This window comes from Palaemon carinicauda, chromosome 18 (genome assembly GCF_036898095.1).
Source record: "Palaemon carinicauda isolate YSFRI2023 chromosome 18, ASM3689809v2, whole genome shotgun sequence".
Classification (NCBI taxonomy): domain Eukaryota; kingdom Metazoa; phylum Arthropoda; class Malacostraca; order Decapoda; family Palaemonidae; genus Palaemon; species Palaemon carinicauda.
Window position 1 is genome coordinate 3,036,639 of NC_090742.1, and position 12,319 is coordinate 3,048,957.

Here is a 12,319-nt window from a genome sequence, read left to right on the forward strand (position 1 = left end):
TGTGTGTGTGTGTGTGTGTGTGTGTGTGTGTCTGTGTGTGTTTATGTATGATTATATATATATATATATAAATAAATAAATATATATATATATATATATATATATATATATATATATATATATATATGTATATGTATATATATATATATATATATATATATATATATATATATATATATATATATATATATATATATATATGTATAGTGAGAGAGAGAGAGAGAGAGAGAGAGAGAGAGAGAGAGAGAGAGAGAGAGAGAGAGAGAGGGAGAGAGAGAGAGAGAGAGAGTTCTACCCCAAAAGCCAAAGCAAAGTCCTTCCAAAAGAAGGCAACCGTTCTTTCCTAATATAAATTAAAAAGAAAAACATTAATAGAACAATTACTATCATTTTCAAAGTTATCATTATAACTGGCAGATAATATTCCATCATCTTTTAGTGTGAAAATACTCCGATAAACCTATTATTCTCATTTCGGCAAAACAAATGATATTCTAATAGCCAGGCCTTCTCCATCATGAGGCTCAATACTACACAGTATTCTAGAAGTTTTATTCCAGTTGTTACCAAGTTGTGGAATGATCTTCCTAATCGAGTAGTTGAATCAGTAGAACTTCAAAAGTTTAAAGTTGCAGCAAATGTTTTTATGTTGACCAGGCTGACATGAGTCTTTTTATAGTTTATATATGACATATCTGGTTTTGACGTTGTTAATAGTTTATATAGGACATATCTGTTTTAAAGCTGTTACTGTTTTTAGAATGATATTTTGTAAATTTATTCTCATCATTTATTTATTTCCTTGTTTCCTTTCCTCACTGGGCTATTTTTCCCTGTTGGAGCCCTTGGGCTTATAGCATCTTGCTTTTCCAACTAGGGTTGTAGCTTGGCTAATAATAATAATAATAATAATAATAATAATAATAATAATAATAATAATAATAATTGGTGAGTCTGGTTGCTTAGTCTGGTATTTCCTACATCTGGAGGTCTACATCATCTGAACGGGAACATCATTATTTTCTTGCTCAAGGTCGTTAATCTTAAGGACTCGTAAATTATAGCTTCGTTGTTTTTTTAATATATCGAGACTCTCTCTCTCTCTCTCTCTCTCTCTCTCTCTCTCTCTCTCTCTGCCGACGGTATATTATTTTACAATTTCTGTTCTTTCGTTTACATTATTCAACTTCAGCGTCTTTTAATCTACCCTATATAATAAAGAGCAATTGCATTTATATATATATATATATATATATATATATATATATATATATATATATATATATATATATATATATTTACTTATTTACTTATTTATTTATTTATTTCCGGTCACGTTGAGTGGCATTGCCAGATGTACAGTCTAACTACTTATAATAATAATAATAATAATAATAATAATAATAATAATAATAATAATAATTACAGCCAAGCAATTTACAATTTTAAGCCACGGGCTACATAATTGCAAGAGGCCGTGCTTAGCCACAGGGCCCAGGCAATATACAAAACAGCAACAACACCATTTTATATACGTCTTTCCTTAATAGTCAATTCCATTGTTACCCAGAATATCTATGATCAGCCTCTAAGAGACATATCATCAGTGTTTCATATCCCCTTGATAACGAACGTTCTGTGAGCCATATCTGAGGAGATAATGTGTTATGGCCAATGTAATGTTTTAAGATGTGGATATTATTATCCCAAGAGAAGTGGGAAATGGAACATGAAGGAGGATATGGAACGACAGTAATTATCAGGGATAGATCTGGTAGCTTAGCTTAGGAATCGGTGTATATTAGTGTTGGAAATTATGTTTAATTAATGTTGTTCCTTTAGTTGTTGCTACAGTATTTGGTTAGCAAATCATATATTCCATTGTTTATTAATTTTCTTTCTGGGTAAACCTGTGTTACCCAGTGATAACTTATGCATTATTATTATTATAAATAATGGTAGTTTACGCTTGAAGGGAAACCCAGCATATTGTATATTTTCGTTTTGACGGTAAATCCTTTGAAGCGTGGACTACTAAACAACCCTTTCGGAACTATCTGCTGGTGGTCTTGTTTTTTCCAGTAATACGAATTATAAAGGAAACATCGCCAGCAGAGAGAAGCAGAGTTGAAAGAAGGTTTTCGTACTGGACGGACGGCTGGATATTACGGGAGTTAATTATATCCAGAGTTATCAGTCATATAATGGAGGAGTAACATAAACTCACTTTTCTCCGCCATCCTGCACAAGACTAGACCAGCCATAATCGTCGTGACATCAGGACACAATCTTCGCCAAATTTCGGAGGAATGGAATTGATAAGGTACGTCATTACGAAAGATATGCTGACTTCTAAGGTGATTCCCTGTCAATTTGTTTATCGTGTATAAATATTCCCTTGCTCGATTCCCAATTAATAAACCCTGTGGATTTTGTATTTAAACTATTCATAATTTATCACTGTTGTAACTTTGCGTGTTACCATATGAAAGTTTTTTGGATTAGAGGCAGGTTTTACTTAATTAGCCAATGTTATGTTATGTTTACTTTACGCCGAAGTTTTCGGATCATTGGGCCTTTCGTGGTTAGGTGGTTGCCACGTTAAATTTGAGGCAGAATATGTAGGCTATATATTTTTCATTTCTCAGAATTCAATTTAATTGTAAAGTTAACTACTGAGTTTAGCGACTTGAGTGAAATAGCAGAGCTTGCGCTTTTACCTTAAACTCATTTTACTACAGTTATTGAATTGAGTGATTTAGCAAAACTTGCCTTTACCTTTTGAAAATAGTATTTCGTTTATGTCCTCAGGGTTTCTTGAAAAGCGAGGAGGGTAGGAGAAGGAAGACAGCATACCTGTAGTTACTTCTGACACAGGAAAATCCTTCTCTACGTCAACAAGCCCACCAGCAACCAGTTCAAAATTTAACTTCACATGGAAGTTCAACCTTTCATTAAAGTGAACATTTTTAATGGACTTGTTTTATTCCTTCCATCGTACAATTTTCAAGATGGCGCCCAACGTGGGGCTCGAGTAAGAAATTTGGTTGCTGGTTGGTCTCGTTGAGTGTAGGATTGGCGGGGAGAATGACGAAAGTACGAGAATTTTCGAATTTACCAGTGTTGAAATTTTGTTTATAATTTAAGTTGTCCTTGAATTATACCTAGTTTATATTTTGGTTTTGGTATTGTCATGAAACTGTCAATTCTAGGACATTCTTATGTTAGAGATTTGGAGCTTAGGGTTAATAGCTCAACAATTGTGATTGAACAGACATCTTTTGATGTTCAGTTTCTTGGTTTTCCTGGTGCCACATTTAATTATTTTTTGAATAATCTAGCTGTCCTAGAAGATGTTTTCACGTATAACCCCGATTATTTGTTGGTAAGTTTAGGAGGTAATGATTTGAAGTCTCGTGTAGATTTGTCAGTGGTAAAGAATAATTGCAAAGAATTTTACAAGATTCTGAGATCCAGGTTACCAAGATCTTGTATAATTGCATCTCAAATTGAAATCCGATTTTATGAAAGGAGAAATCGGTTTGATAGCCCATGCGTGGAAGAATTCAAGTTAATGAGGCGTTATCTCAATAAATTTATTAACAAGTTGAGTTTCAAGAATTACTTGTTCAGAGTAGAGGGTCCAGGTAGATTAGATAATAGAAGGTTATACAGGGACGCCGTACATTTAAACTCTGTTGGGTTAGATCTGTTCTATAGATTGATTTGTGATTGTCTGAAATATTGTTTTAATAACAATCGGCAAAGATGTCGGAATTATCGCTTTTGATAAATTCTCGGAAATACATCCGCAGTCAAGTGACTAAGAATGTCAATCGAATTGAAGATTGTAAATTGGGTTCAGAAGTTGAACGGCGATCACTTATCTCTAAATTTCATGGATTTGCTGAAGAGCTGAAGGTTTATAATTCTAAAATAGCTAAGTTATTATGGGCAGAAGAGGAAGATGAATCAAAATTGAATATTGAGTTTGAAGCTTGTGAGAGCTACTTGGATAAAATAAACTTTTTTATAGCTACCCTTGAGGCTACAAAAGATTCAGTTCCTCCCCATTCTGTACTTGAAAAAGCTAGAAGCCTTTTGAAAAGCCCTACAGCTCCTTTACCAGCATTTAAAAGTGTAGAGGGAGAAAATATAGAGAAATTTCTCTCTGAATTTGAAGAGGTTATTAAAACCTTCAAGTACACTCAGAGAGACAAATTCCTACTGCTGAAGCAACAAGTGTCAGGTCGTGCATCCATACTACTCGATTCACTTGAAACAGACAAACAGACATATGAAGATGCAAAATTAATTTTAAGGTCTGCTTTAGCATCCCCTAGGTTTCAGAAGTTTACGTTAATAAAACAGTTGACAGATATGAAAATGCCTTACCAAACAGATCCATTTGCGTACGTTGGTCAGATGAAAAATTTCATGGAATCTGTTAAGTTGTTGAAAATGGAAGTGGACGATTTTTTGAACTATTTCTTTTGGAATGGCATGAACAGCACCTTCCAATCTCAGCTAGTAAATATTACCAATAAGACGAGGCCCTCCCTTTCAGAAATTAATGATAACATTTTTGAAGCATGTGAACGATATGCCATAGCATCTCAGAAAATTTATACAAAAGTTAAGAAGTTTCCCAAAACTTCAGAGACTGTTAATCTAGCCTCTAATGTGAATGTTGAAGGGCAGCCTACTAAGGCGAAATGCTCTTTATGTGCTTATGACAGAGCAACTGATGATCACCAAGTTTTCAAGTGCCCAGTTTATAATAGTAATAAGGCAAAGGTGGATAAGCTGAAAGAGATAGGAGGTTGCCTTAAGTGTGCCAGTTCCTCTCATTCTGCGGGTTTGTGCAAATTTAGACTTCATAAGAAATGCAGAGGATGTAATGGCTGGCATTTCACCTTTCTCTGCATTAAAAGAGATTCCCCAAAAGAAGAGGTGGTCAATGCTAGAAGTCTTAATAAAAACTCCAATTTAGTTAATGAGAAATCTGAAAAGGTTTCCACGGGAGTAGTATTTTCGGTGGATGCTCTTCAGTGCTATGGCAATAGATCTGCTCTACCAACTTTCACTTGTCAGCTAGAGGACCATACCCAAATAAGGGGTTTACAAGACTCGGGCTGTCAGTGTAATTTTATTACGGATAGAGCGGTTAAGAAGATTCAGTTCAAAGTTTTGAGGAGAAATGTGAGTCTTACTGTTAATGGTTTTAACTCTGCTAAATCATATAATACAAAGGTTGTGGAACTGAATTTAAAATTTGGTCAGGAAATTTGCAAGGTGGAGGCCCTATGTGTACCTTATATAAATATAAATTTGAAGTTGCCTAATTTGTTCAGGGTGGCAAGCCATTTCTCTGCTAAGGGTTACACCCTTGCAGATAAACAGTTGCTAAATAATGGGGATGAGTTAAATAGTATAGATTTCATCCTAGGCACTAACTCTGCTCACTGCACTATGGCGTCAACAGTTAGGTTTGGACAGGATAGTCCTTCGGTATACTTTCAAACTTCCTTTGGAGTGATGCTTCTTGGTAATGTTGACACAATGTTAAAAAATTTACATTGCCTTCCTGATTTAAATGCAGTTGAAACTTCCATTACTTGCAAGTCTGATGTTGCTCAGTTGGATGTAGGCTCTCTTGATTCCATTGGCCTTGGATTAGGTAAATTTAATGATGAATCTATATTGGAGCATGAGGAAATGGTGGTAGAAGCTAATTTTCTAGTTTTAAATGAGAACGGGGGCATAAATGAGCAAGCACTACAAAGGGCCACCGAGCAAATGTTGGAATATGACTGCAAAAGGATCCTTAATTATGATAAGGAAGAGAATGAGACATCTGTGGAACTCAATAATTCTCTAGTAAGATATGCACTTAACAATGCCACTGTTAATGAGGATGGAAGAATAGCAATGCCTCTGCTATGGAACAGTAAGGTGTCCCACTTACTTGGTAAAAATTATAAACTAGCTGAAGCAGTGTTAAAGTCAAATTTAAAGAAGCTTTGCAAAAGGGAGATGCATCTGAAACTCATGGATGAAGTCATTAAAGAACAAGAAAATTTAGGAATAATTGAAAAGATCCCAAACCTTAAGCATTACCTAACTGAACATCCTGAACATAGTTTTTTACCCCACATGGGGGTGTTTAAACTTGATCGAGAGACTACCAAATGCAGAGTAGTATTTCTATCAAACATATTTGAGGCGGACCCTAGAAAACCCATGACAGTAAGCCATAACCAGGCAATTCATCCAGGGCCGTCGTTAAACCAAAAGTTAAGTTCAGCCTTACTTCACTTACGATTTGGTTCGAAGATATTTTGCTTTGATCTCAAAAAGGCTTTTAATCAGATAGCACTTAGACCTTCAGATCAGAATAAATTACTTTTTCTTTGGGTTAGAAGTGTGAAGAAGAAAGATTTTTCCTTAGTTGGTTACAAGAATCTTAGATTGAGTTTTGGTTTAAGATGTAGCCCAACAATTTTGATGTTGAGTCTTTATAAGATACTGGTTTTGGATGTGGATGATGATACTCAAGAGGTAAAAAATATGAAGAAATTGCTTTATCAGTTGTTTTATATGGATAATGGAGCTTATACCTGCAAAAATTCGGATGCCTTGGAATGGGCCTATACTCGGCTAACAAATATATTTGCTCCTTATAGAATAGAATTGCAACAAATTGTCACCAATGATGGGCCACTTCAAGAAGTCATTGACTCAGACTGGGATCAAAATACACTAACGGAAGTTAAACTTTTAGGTTTGAAATGGAATAGGGAGTTGGATACCCTTTCAACTTTTCCCATTGTTTTGGAAGCTTCGGCAAGTACGAAGAGGTCCATCCTCAAGTCCATTGCTTCAAACTTTGATTTGTATAATATCAATGGTCCAGTATTTAATAGGGCAAGGATATTTATGCATGGTTTACAGTGTGATAAGTCATTAGGATGGGATGATATTTTACCTGCGGAAAAGCTAAAAGAATGGAAATGCATTGCAAGGCAAGCTAATTCTACGCCTGAAATTGTTGTTCAAAGATTTGTTGGGGAAAGAGATGGACAATACAGACTTCTTGCTTGTGTAGATGCTAGCAGTATGATATATGGAGCTGTTCTGTATATAGAGAACATTGATACTGGCCAAACAAATTTTTTATTAGCCAAAAACAGGCTGATAAACAGACAGTCTAATACTAAGTCCATCCCTTCCCTGGAGTTACAAGCCATTTGCTTGGGTGTGGAGTTGTTAATTGATTTGTATAAAGATTTAGGAGGACCTGATTGCCTCGTTCCAATTACAATAAAAAGTTTGGATTTGTACTCTGATAGTTTGGTAGCTCTTTCTTGGATCAATTCATATTCCTATAAACTGGATAAGATGCAGAAAAGGTCTGTATTTGTTCTTAACAGGCTACAGCAAATAGATAAGTTATGTGAAACGTTTCCTGTTAATTTTACTTTCATCACTGGAACTGCCAATCCTGGAGACTGCATAACAAGAACCTTGTCCTATAAACAGTTAATTAATACAAACTATTTTTCCGGACCTACACCTGATATCCACCAGTCTATAGTCAGTCAAGATATTTTGAGAGTTACAGTTCCTAACCCTAGGGCTACCCTTGACTTCAAAGAGGAGATTGTTTTAAGTAATGTTTGTGCACAAGACCTTAGGGAGGACGTTGCTGAGCATCTAGTTTCTCCAAACAGATACTCTAGTTTCTCTCTCATGGTTAAAGTGCATGCCAGGGTTGCTCAGTGTTTTGCTAAGTGGAAAGCTACAGTTACAGCTAGAAAATTGAAGGTTCCTATTGAATCTAATGATACAGGATTTTATGTGAAAGCTCTGAAGATGATCATATTGAAAGAACAAAAAATTCAGTTTCCTAGTGTTTTGGAGTATTTTGCATCCAATTCTAAACTTCTTAAGGATATACCTAATTTGGTAAGACAGTTGAATGTTTACCCAGATAAAGATGGAATTCTCAGAGTCAAAAGCAAGTTTGACAGGTGGAAAGGTAAACAGAGGTGTTGCTTCCCAATCTTGCTGTTTAACAAAAGTTCCTTGACAGAACTGATAATCAGGAGTCTTCATATAAAACTTAAGCATGCTGGTTATTATTCTGTTCTGAATGAGCTACGCAAGAAGTTCTGGATACCACAATGTTTTTCAGCTGTTAAAAGAGTGGTAAAAGATTGTGTCATCTGTAAAAGGTACAAGGAGCATACCATTCGGTTAAATCAGTCCCCTTACCGGGAGTTTAGAATGGATCCTTCCCAGATTCCCTTCAGTTATGTATATATTGATTATTTTGGACCATATTTTGTAAAGCAACAGGGTAGTAAGGTGAAGGTTTGGATTCTGTGTATGAGCTGTATGTATACAAGGGCCATTAATTTGAAATTATGCTTGGATTTGTCAGTCAAGGAATTTTTGAGATCATTCACTCTACATACCTTTGAACATGGTTTACCACAATTTGTAGTAAGCGATTTGGGGACACAACTTGTTGCCGGGGCTAATGTTATTGCAGATTTTTTAAAAGATCCTGATACTCAATCATACTTTGAAGAAAATGGAATTAAACCTATTGAATTTGAAAATTATTACAAGGGTTGTAGCCAAATGGGTTCTTTAGTGGAAATTTGCATAAAAATGGTAAAACATCTAATTAACAAATCCATTAAAACAAATGTGTTAGACATAAGGGATATGGCCTTTCTTATATCTCAGGCAACTCATCTTATAAATCGTCGTCCCATTGCCTTTAAGGATGGTTTAAGGGATGTGCCTGATGAATCTGTACCTAGCCCAATAACTCCAGAAATTTTAATACATGGCTACGAGTTAACCTCTATTAACATTATACCCGAATTGCAGTGTGATCCTGAATTAGATGGGGAGTATGACTTGAAAGATTCACCCTCAAGAATAATTGAGGACACTTACAACAAGCTGAGGAAGGTAAGAGAGAACCTGATTAGAATTTATCATTCTGAATTTTTGACGACATTGATAAATCAAGCAGTTGATAAGACTGACAGATACAAGCCTGTTACCCATAAAATCATTGAAGCTGGAGACATTGTTTTGCTGAAGGATCCTCATACTAAGGCCTTAAATTATCCACTTGGGATTGTTAAGGGGGTGGTAAAGAATGACCTTGGAGAGGTGACCAATGCTCAGATTTTGAAAGGGAAGTCTGGTGAAGTTGTGAAAAGACATGTTACCAGCCTTATACCCTTGCTCAGGGATAAAGGTTGTATTAGTGGCATTGCTCCCTCTGTGAGACCCAAGAAAACTATAGCAGTGGACTCTAATTATAGGTATCCAAAGAGAGCAGCTGCCGTTGCTTCAGGATTAAGGACTAAGGATATGCTCCTAGAATAAATTAAGAACTTCCTCAGATTTTCAAAGCCTAGAAAATCCGAGCTCCTTCCCTGGAGTGTTGGAAATTATGTTTAATTAATGTTGTTCCTTTAGTTGTTGCTACAGTATTTGGTTAGCAAATCATATATTCCATTGTTTATTAATTTTCTTTCTGGGTAAACCTGTGTTACCCAGTGATAACTTATGCATTATTATTATTATAAATAATGGTAGTTTACGCTTGAAGGGAAACCCAGCATATTGTATATTTTCGTTTTGACGGTAAATCCTTTGAAGCGTGAACTACTAAACAACCCTTTCGGAACTATCTGCTGGTGGTCTTGTTTTTTCCAGTAATACGAATTATAAAGGAAACATCGCCAGCAGAGAGAAGCAGAGTTGAAAGAAGGTTTTCGTACTGGACGGACGGCTGGATATTACGGGAGTTAATTATATCCAGAGTTATCAGTCATATAATGGAGGAGTAACATAAACTCACTTTTCTCCGCCATCCTGCACAAGACTAGACCAGCCATAATCGTCGTGACATCAGGACACAATCTTCGCCAAATTTCGGAGGAATGGAATTGATAAGGTACGTCATTACGAAAGATATGCTGACTTCTAAGGTGATTCCCTGTCAATTTGTTTATCGTGTATAAATATTCCCTTGCTCGATTCCCAATTAATAAACCCTGTGGATTTTGTATTTAAACTATTCATAATTTATCACTGTTGTAACTTTGCGTGTTACCATATGAAAGTTTTTTGGATTAGAGGCAGGTTTTACTTAATTAGCCAATGTTATGTTATGTTTACTTTACGCCGAAGTTTTCGGATCATTGGGCCTTTCGTGGTTAGGTGGTTGCCACGTTAAATTTGAGGCAGAATATGTAGGCTATATATTTTTCATTTCTCAGAATTCAATTTAATTGTAAAGTTAACTACTGAGTTTAGCGACTTGAGTGAAATAGCAGAGCTTGCGCTTTTACCTTAAACTCATTTTACTACAGTTATTGAATTGAGTGATTTAGCAAAACTTGCCTTTACCTTTTGAAAATAGTATTTCGTTTATGTCCTCAGGGTTTCTTGAAAAGCGAGGAGGGTAGGAGAAGGAAGACAGCATACCTGTAGTTACTTCTGACACAGGAAAATCCTTCTCTACGTCAACAAGCCCACCAGCAACCAGTTCAAAATTTAACTTCACATGGAAGTTCAACCTTTCATTAAAGTGAACATTTTTAATGGACTTGTTTTATTCCTTCCATCGTACAATTTTCAAGAATTAGAGATTTAAAGGCCGCTCATTGAATGGCATAGGCAAGGGGCGTTGACATTGGCATAACTAGGAGGATAATGGCTTAGAGACTGACCGTATATTATTATTATTATTATTATTATTATTATTATTATTATTATTATTATTATTATTATTATTATTATTATTATTTTTGTACTGTAATTATTATTATTATTATTATTATTATTATTATTGTATTCTAGAATACAAAATCATTGGTACTGAGGCAGAGATCATATTCAATGGTATTATTATTATTATTGTTATTATTATTATTATTATTATTATTATTATTATTATTATTAATATTATTATTATTATTACCAGCTAAGCTACAATCCTAATTAGAAAAGCATGATGCTACAAGGCCCAAGGGCTCCAACAGCAGAAAGAGCCCAGTGAGGAAACGAAATTATTAAATAAATATGATTAGCACCCAAGCCCCTTCATCATCCAAGCAAGAACCAGGGAGGGCCAGGCAATGGCTGCAGATAACTCTGCAAGTAGACATATAAGCTCCCCCAAACCCCACCTTCACTGCTTGAAAGATTGGAAATTTGATGAAGGAATGGCAGGCGTAGTAAAGACTACATAGCTGATAAGTGTGTTACAACTGAGATGGTGTGGGCACGTGCTGAGGATGGACTGTTGGGGGCGGGGGGGGGGGGGTTGAGGAGGTCTTGGGAGGAACATGTTTTGGGGAGAAGATCGAGAGGGGGGCAGAGAATTAGATGGCTAGATAAGGTGAAGGATGATATGGAGAGAAGAGGATAGAGGATACCTTGGATAGAAGGCATTAGAGAGGGCGCGTCAGGCAACCGATCCCTTAATGTAAGGATAATATATGGCGAGATAAGGACAAGGATGATTGATAAAAGGCATTGAAGAGGGCACATCAGGCAACTGACCCCTTAATGTAAGGATAATATATGGCGAGGTAAGGTCAAGGATGACATGGAGAGAAGATGTTCGGTAGAAGAGGATACCTTTGATAGAAGGCATTGAAGAGGGCACATCAGGCAACCGACCCCTTAGTGTAGGGATAACGTTGGGGAAGAAGATAAGGTGAAGGATTGGGCGGGAAGAGGTTTGGTGGAATAGAATGCCTTTGATAGAAGGCATTGGAGAGGACGCATCAGGCAACCCCTTAATGTAGGGATAACGTTGGGGAAGAAGATAAGGTGAAGGATTGGGCGGGAAGAGGTTTGGTGGAATAGAATGCCTTTGATAGAAGGCATTGGAGAGGACGCATCAGGCAACCCCTTAATGTAGGGATAACGTTGGGGAAGAAAATAAGGTGAACGATAGGGACAGAAGAGGTTTATTGGAAGAGGATGCCTTAAATCGGAGGCATTGGAGAGAGCGCATCAGGCAACCGACCCCTTAATGTAGGGATAACGGGGGAGAAAGAGATTGCTCTCAAACAATATTTCATTGTACGTAAGAAGCTGGAATGCCTGGGCAGTCTGAAAGCGATACATTTCATAGGCCTCTTATTGTAATTGACACTAGTAGCACATGAGATGCAACAATCTCCAGGGGAAGAATATGTTATATAGATTTATGAGCCCATAAAATACAAAATTATCCAGAAAAACTACATATTGCTGCTGAAGCTCTCCTTAC

At 36.2% G+C, this 12,319-nt stretch overlaps 2 protein-coding genes across 3 annotated transcripts in view; both read left to right on the forward strand.

The window, feature by feature from the left end:
- Positions 1-2,132: 2,132 nt before the first annotated feature.
- On the forward strand, positions 2,133-10,647 carry LOC137657591 (uncharacterized). 2 transcript variants are annotated; one of them, XM_068391942.1, is made up of 3 exons: positions 2,133-2,323; positions 2,812-9,988; positions 10,477-10,647. In XM_068391942.1, the coding sequence occupies exon 2, from the start codon at positions 3,769-3,771 to the stop codon at positions 9,412-9,414; it is 5,646 nt and encodes a 1,881-aa protein (XP_068248043.1). In that variant the 5' UTR covers positions 2,133-2,323; positions 2,812-3,768; the 3' UTR covers positions 9,415-9,988; positions 10,477-10,647. The 2 variants fall into 2 exon arrangements, with proteins under 2 accessions (XP_068248043.1, XP_068248042.1); XM_068391941.1 differs by lacking the exon at positions 2,133-2,323 and having other exon boundaries at positions 2,543-9,988.
- Positions 10,648-11,311: 664 nt separating this feature from the next.
- The window catches only part of LOC137658024 (putative uncharacterized protein DDB_G0290521), a 2,064-nt gene continuing 1,056 nt past the window's right edge, over positions 11,312-12,319 (forward strand). The window contains exon 1 of the mRNA XM_068392740.1: positions 11,312-11,324. Within this exon, the coding sequence (XP_068248841.1) occupies positions 11,312-11,324 (13 nt within the window). The remainder of the gene's footprint in view (positions 11,325-12,319) is intronic.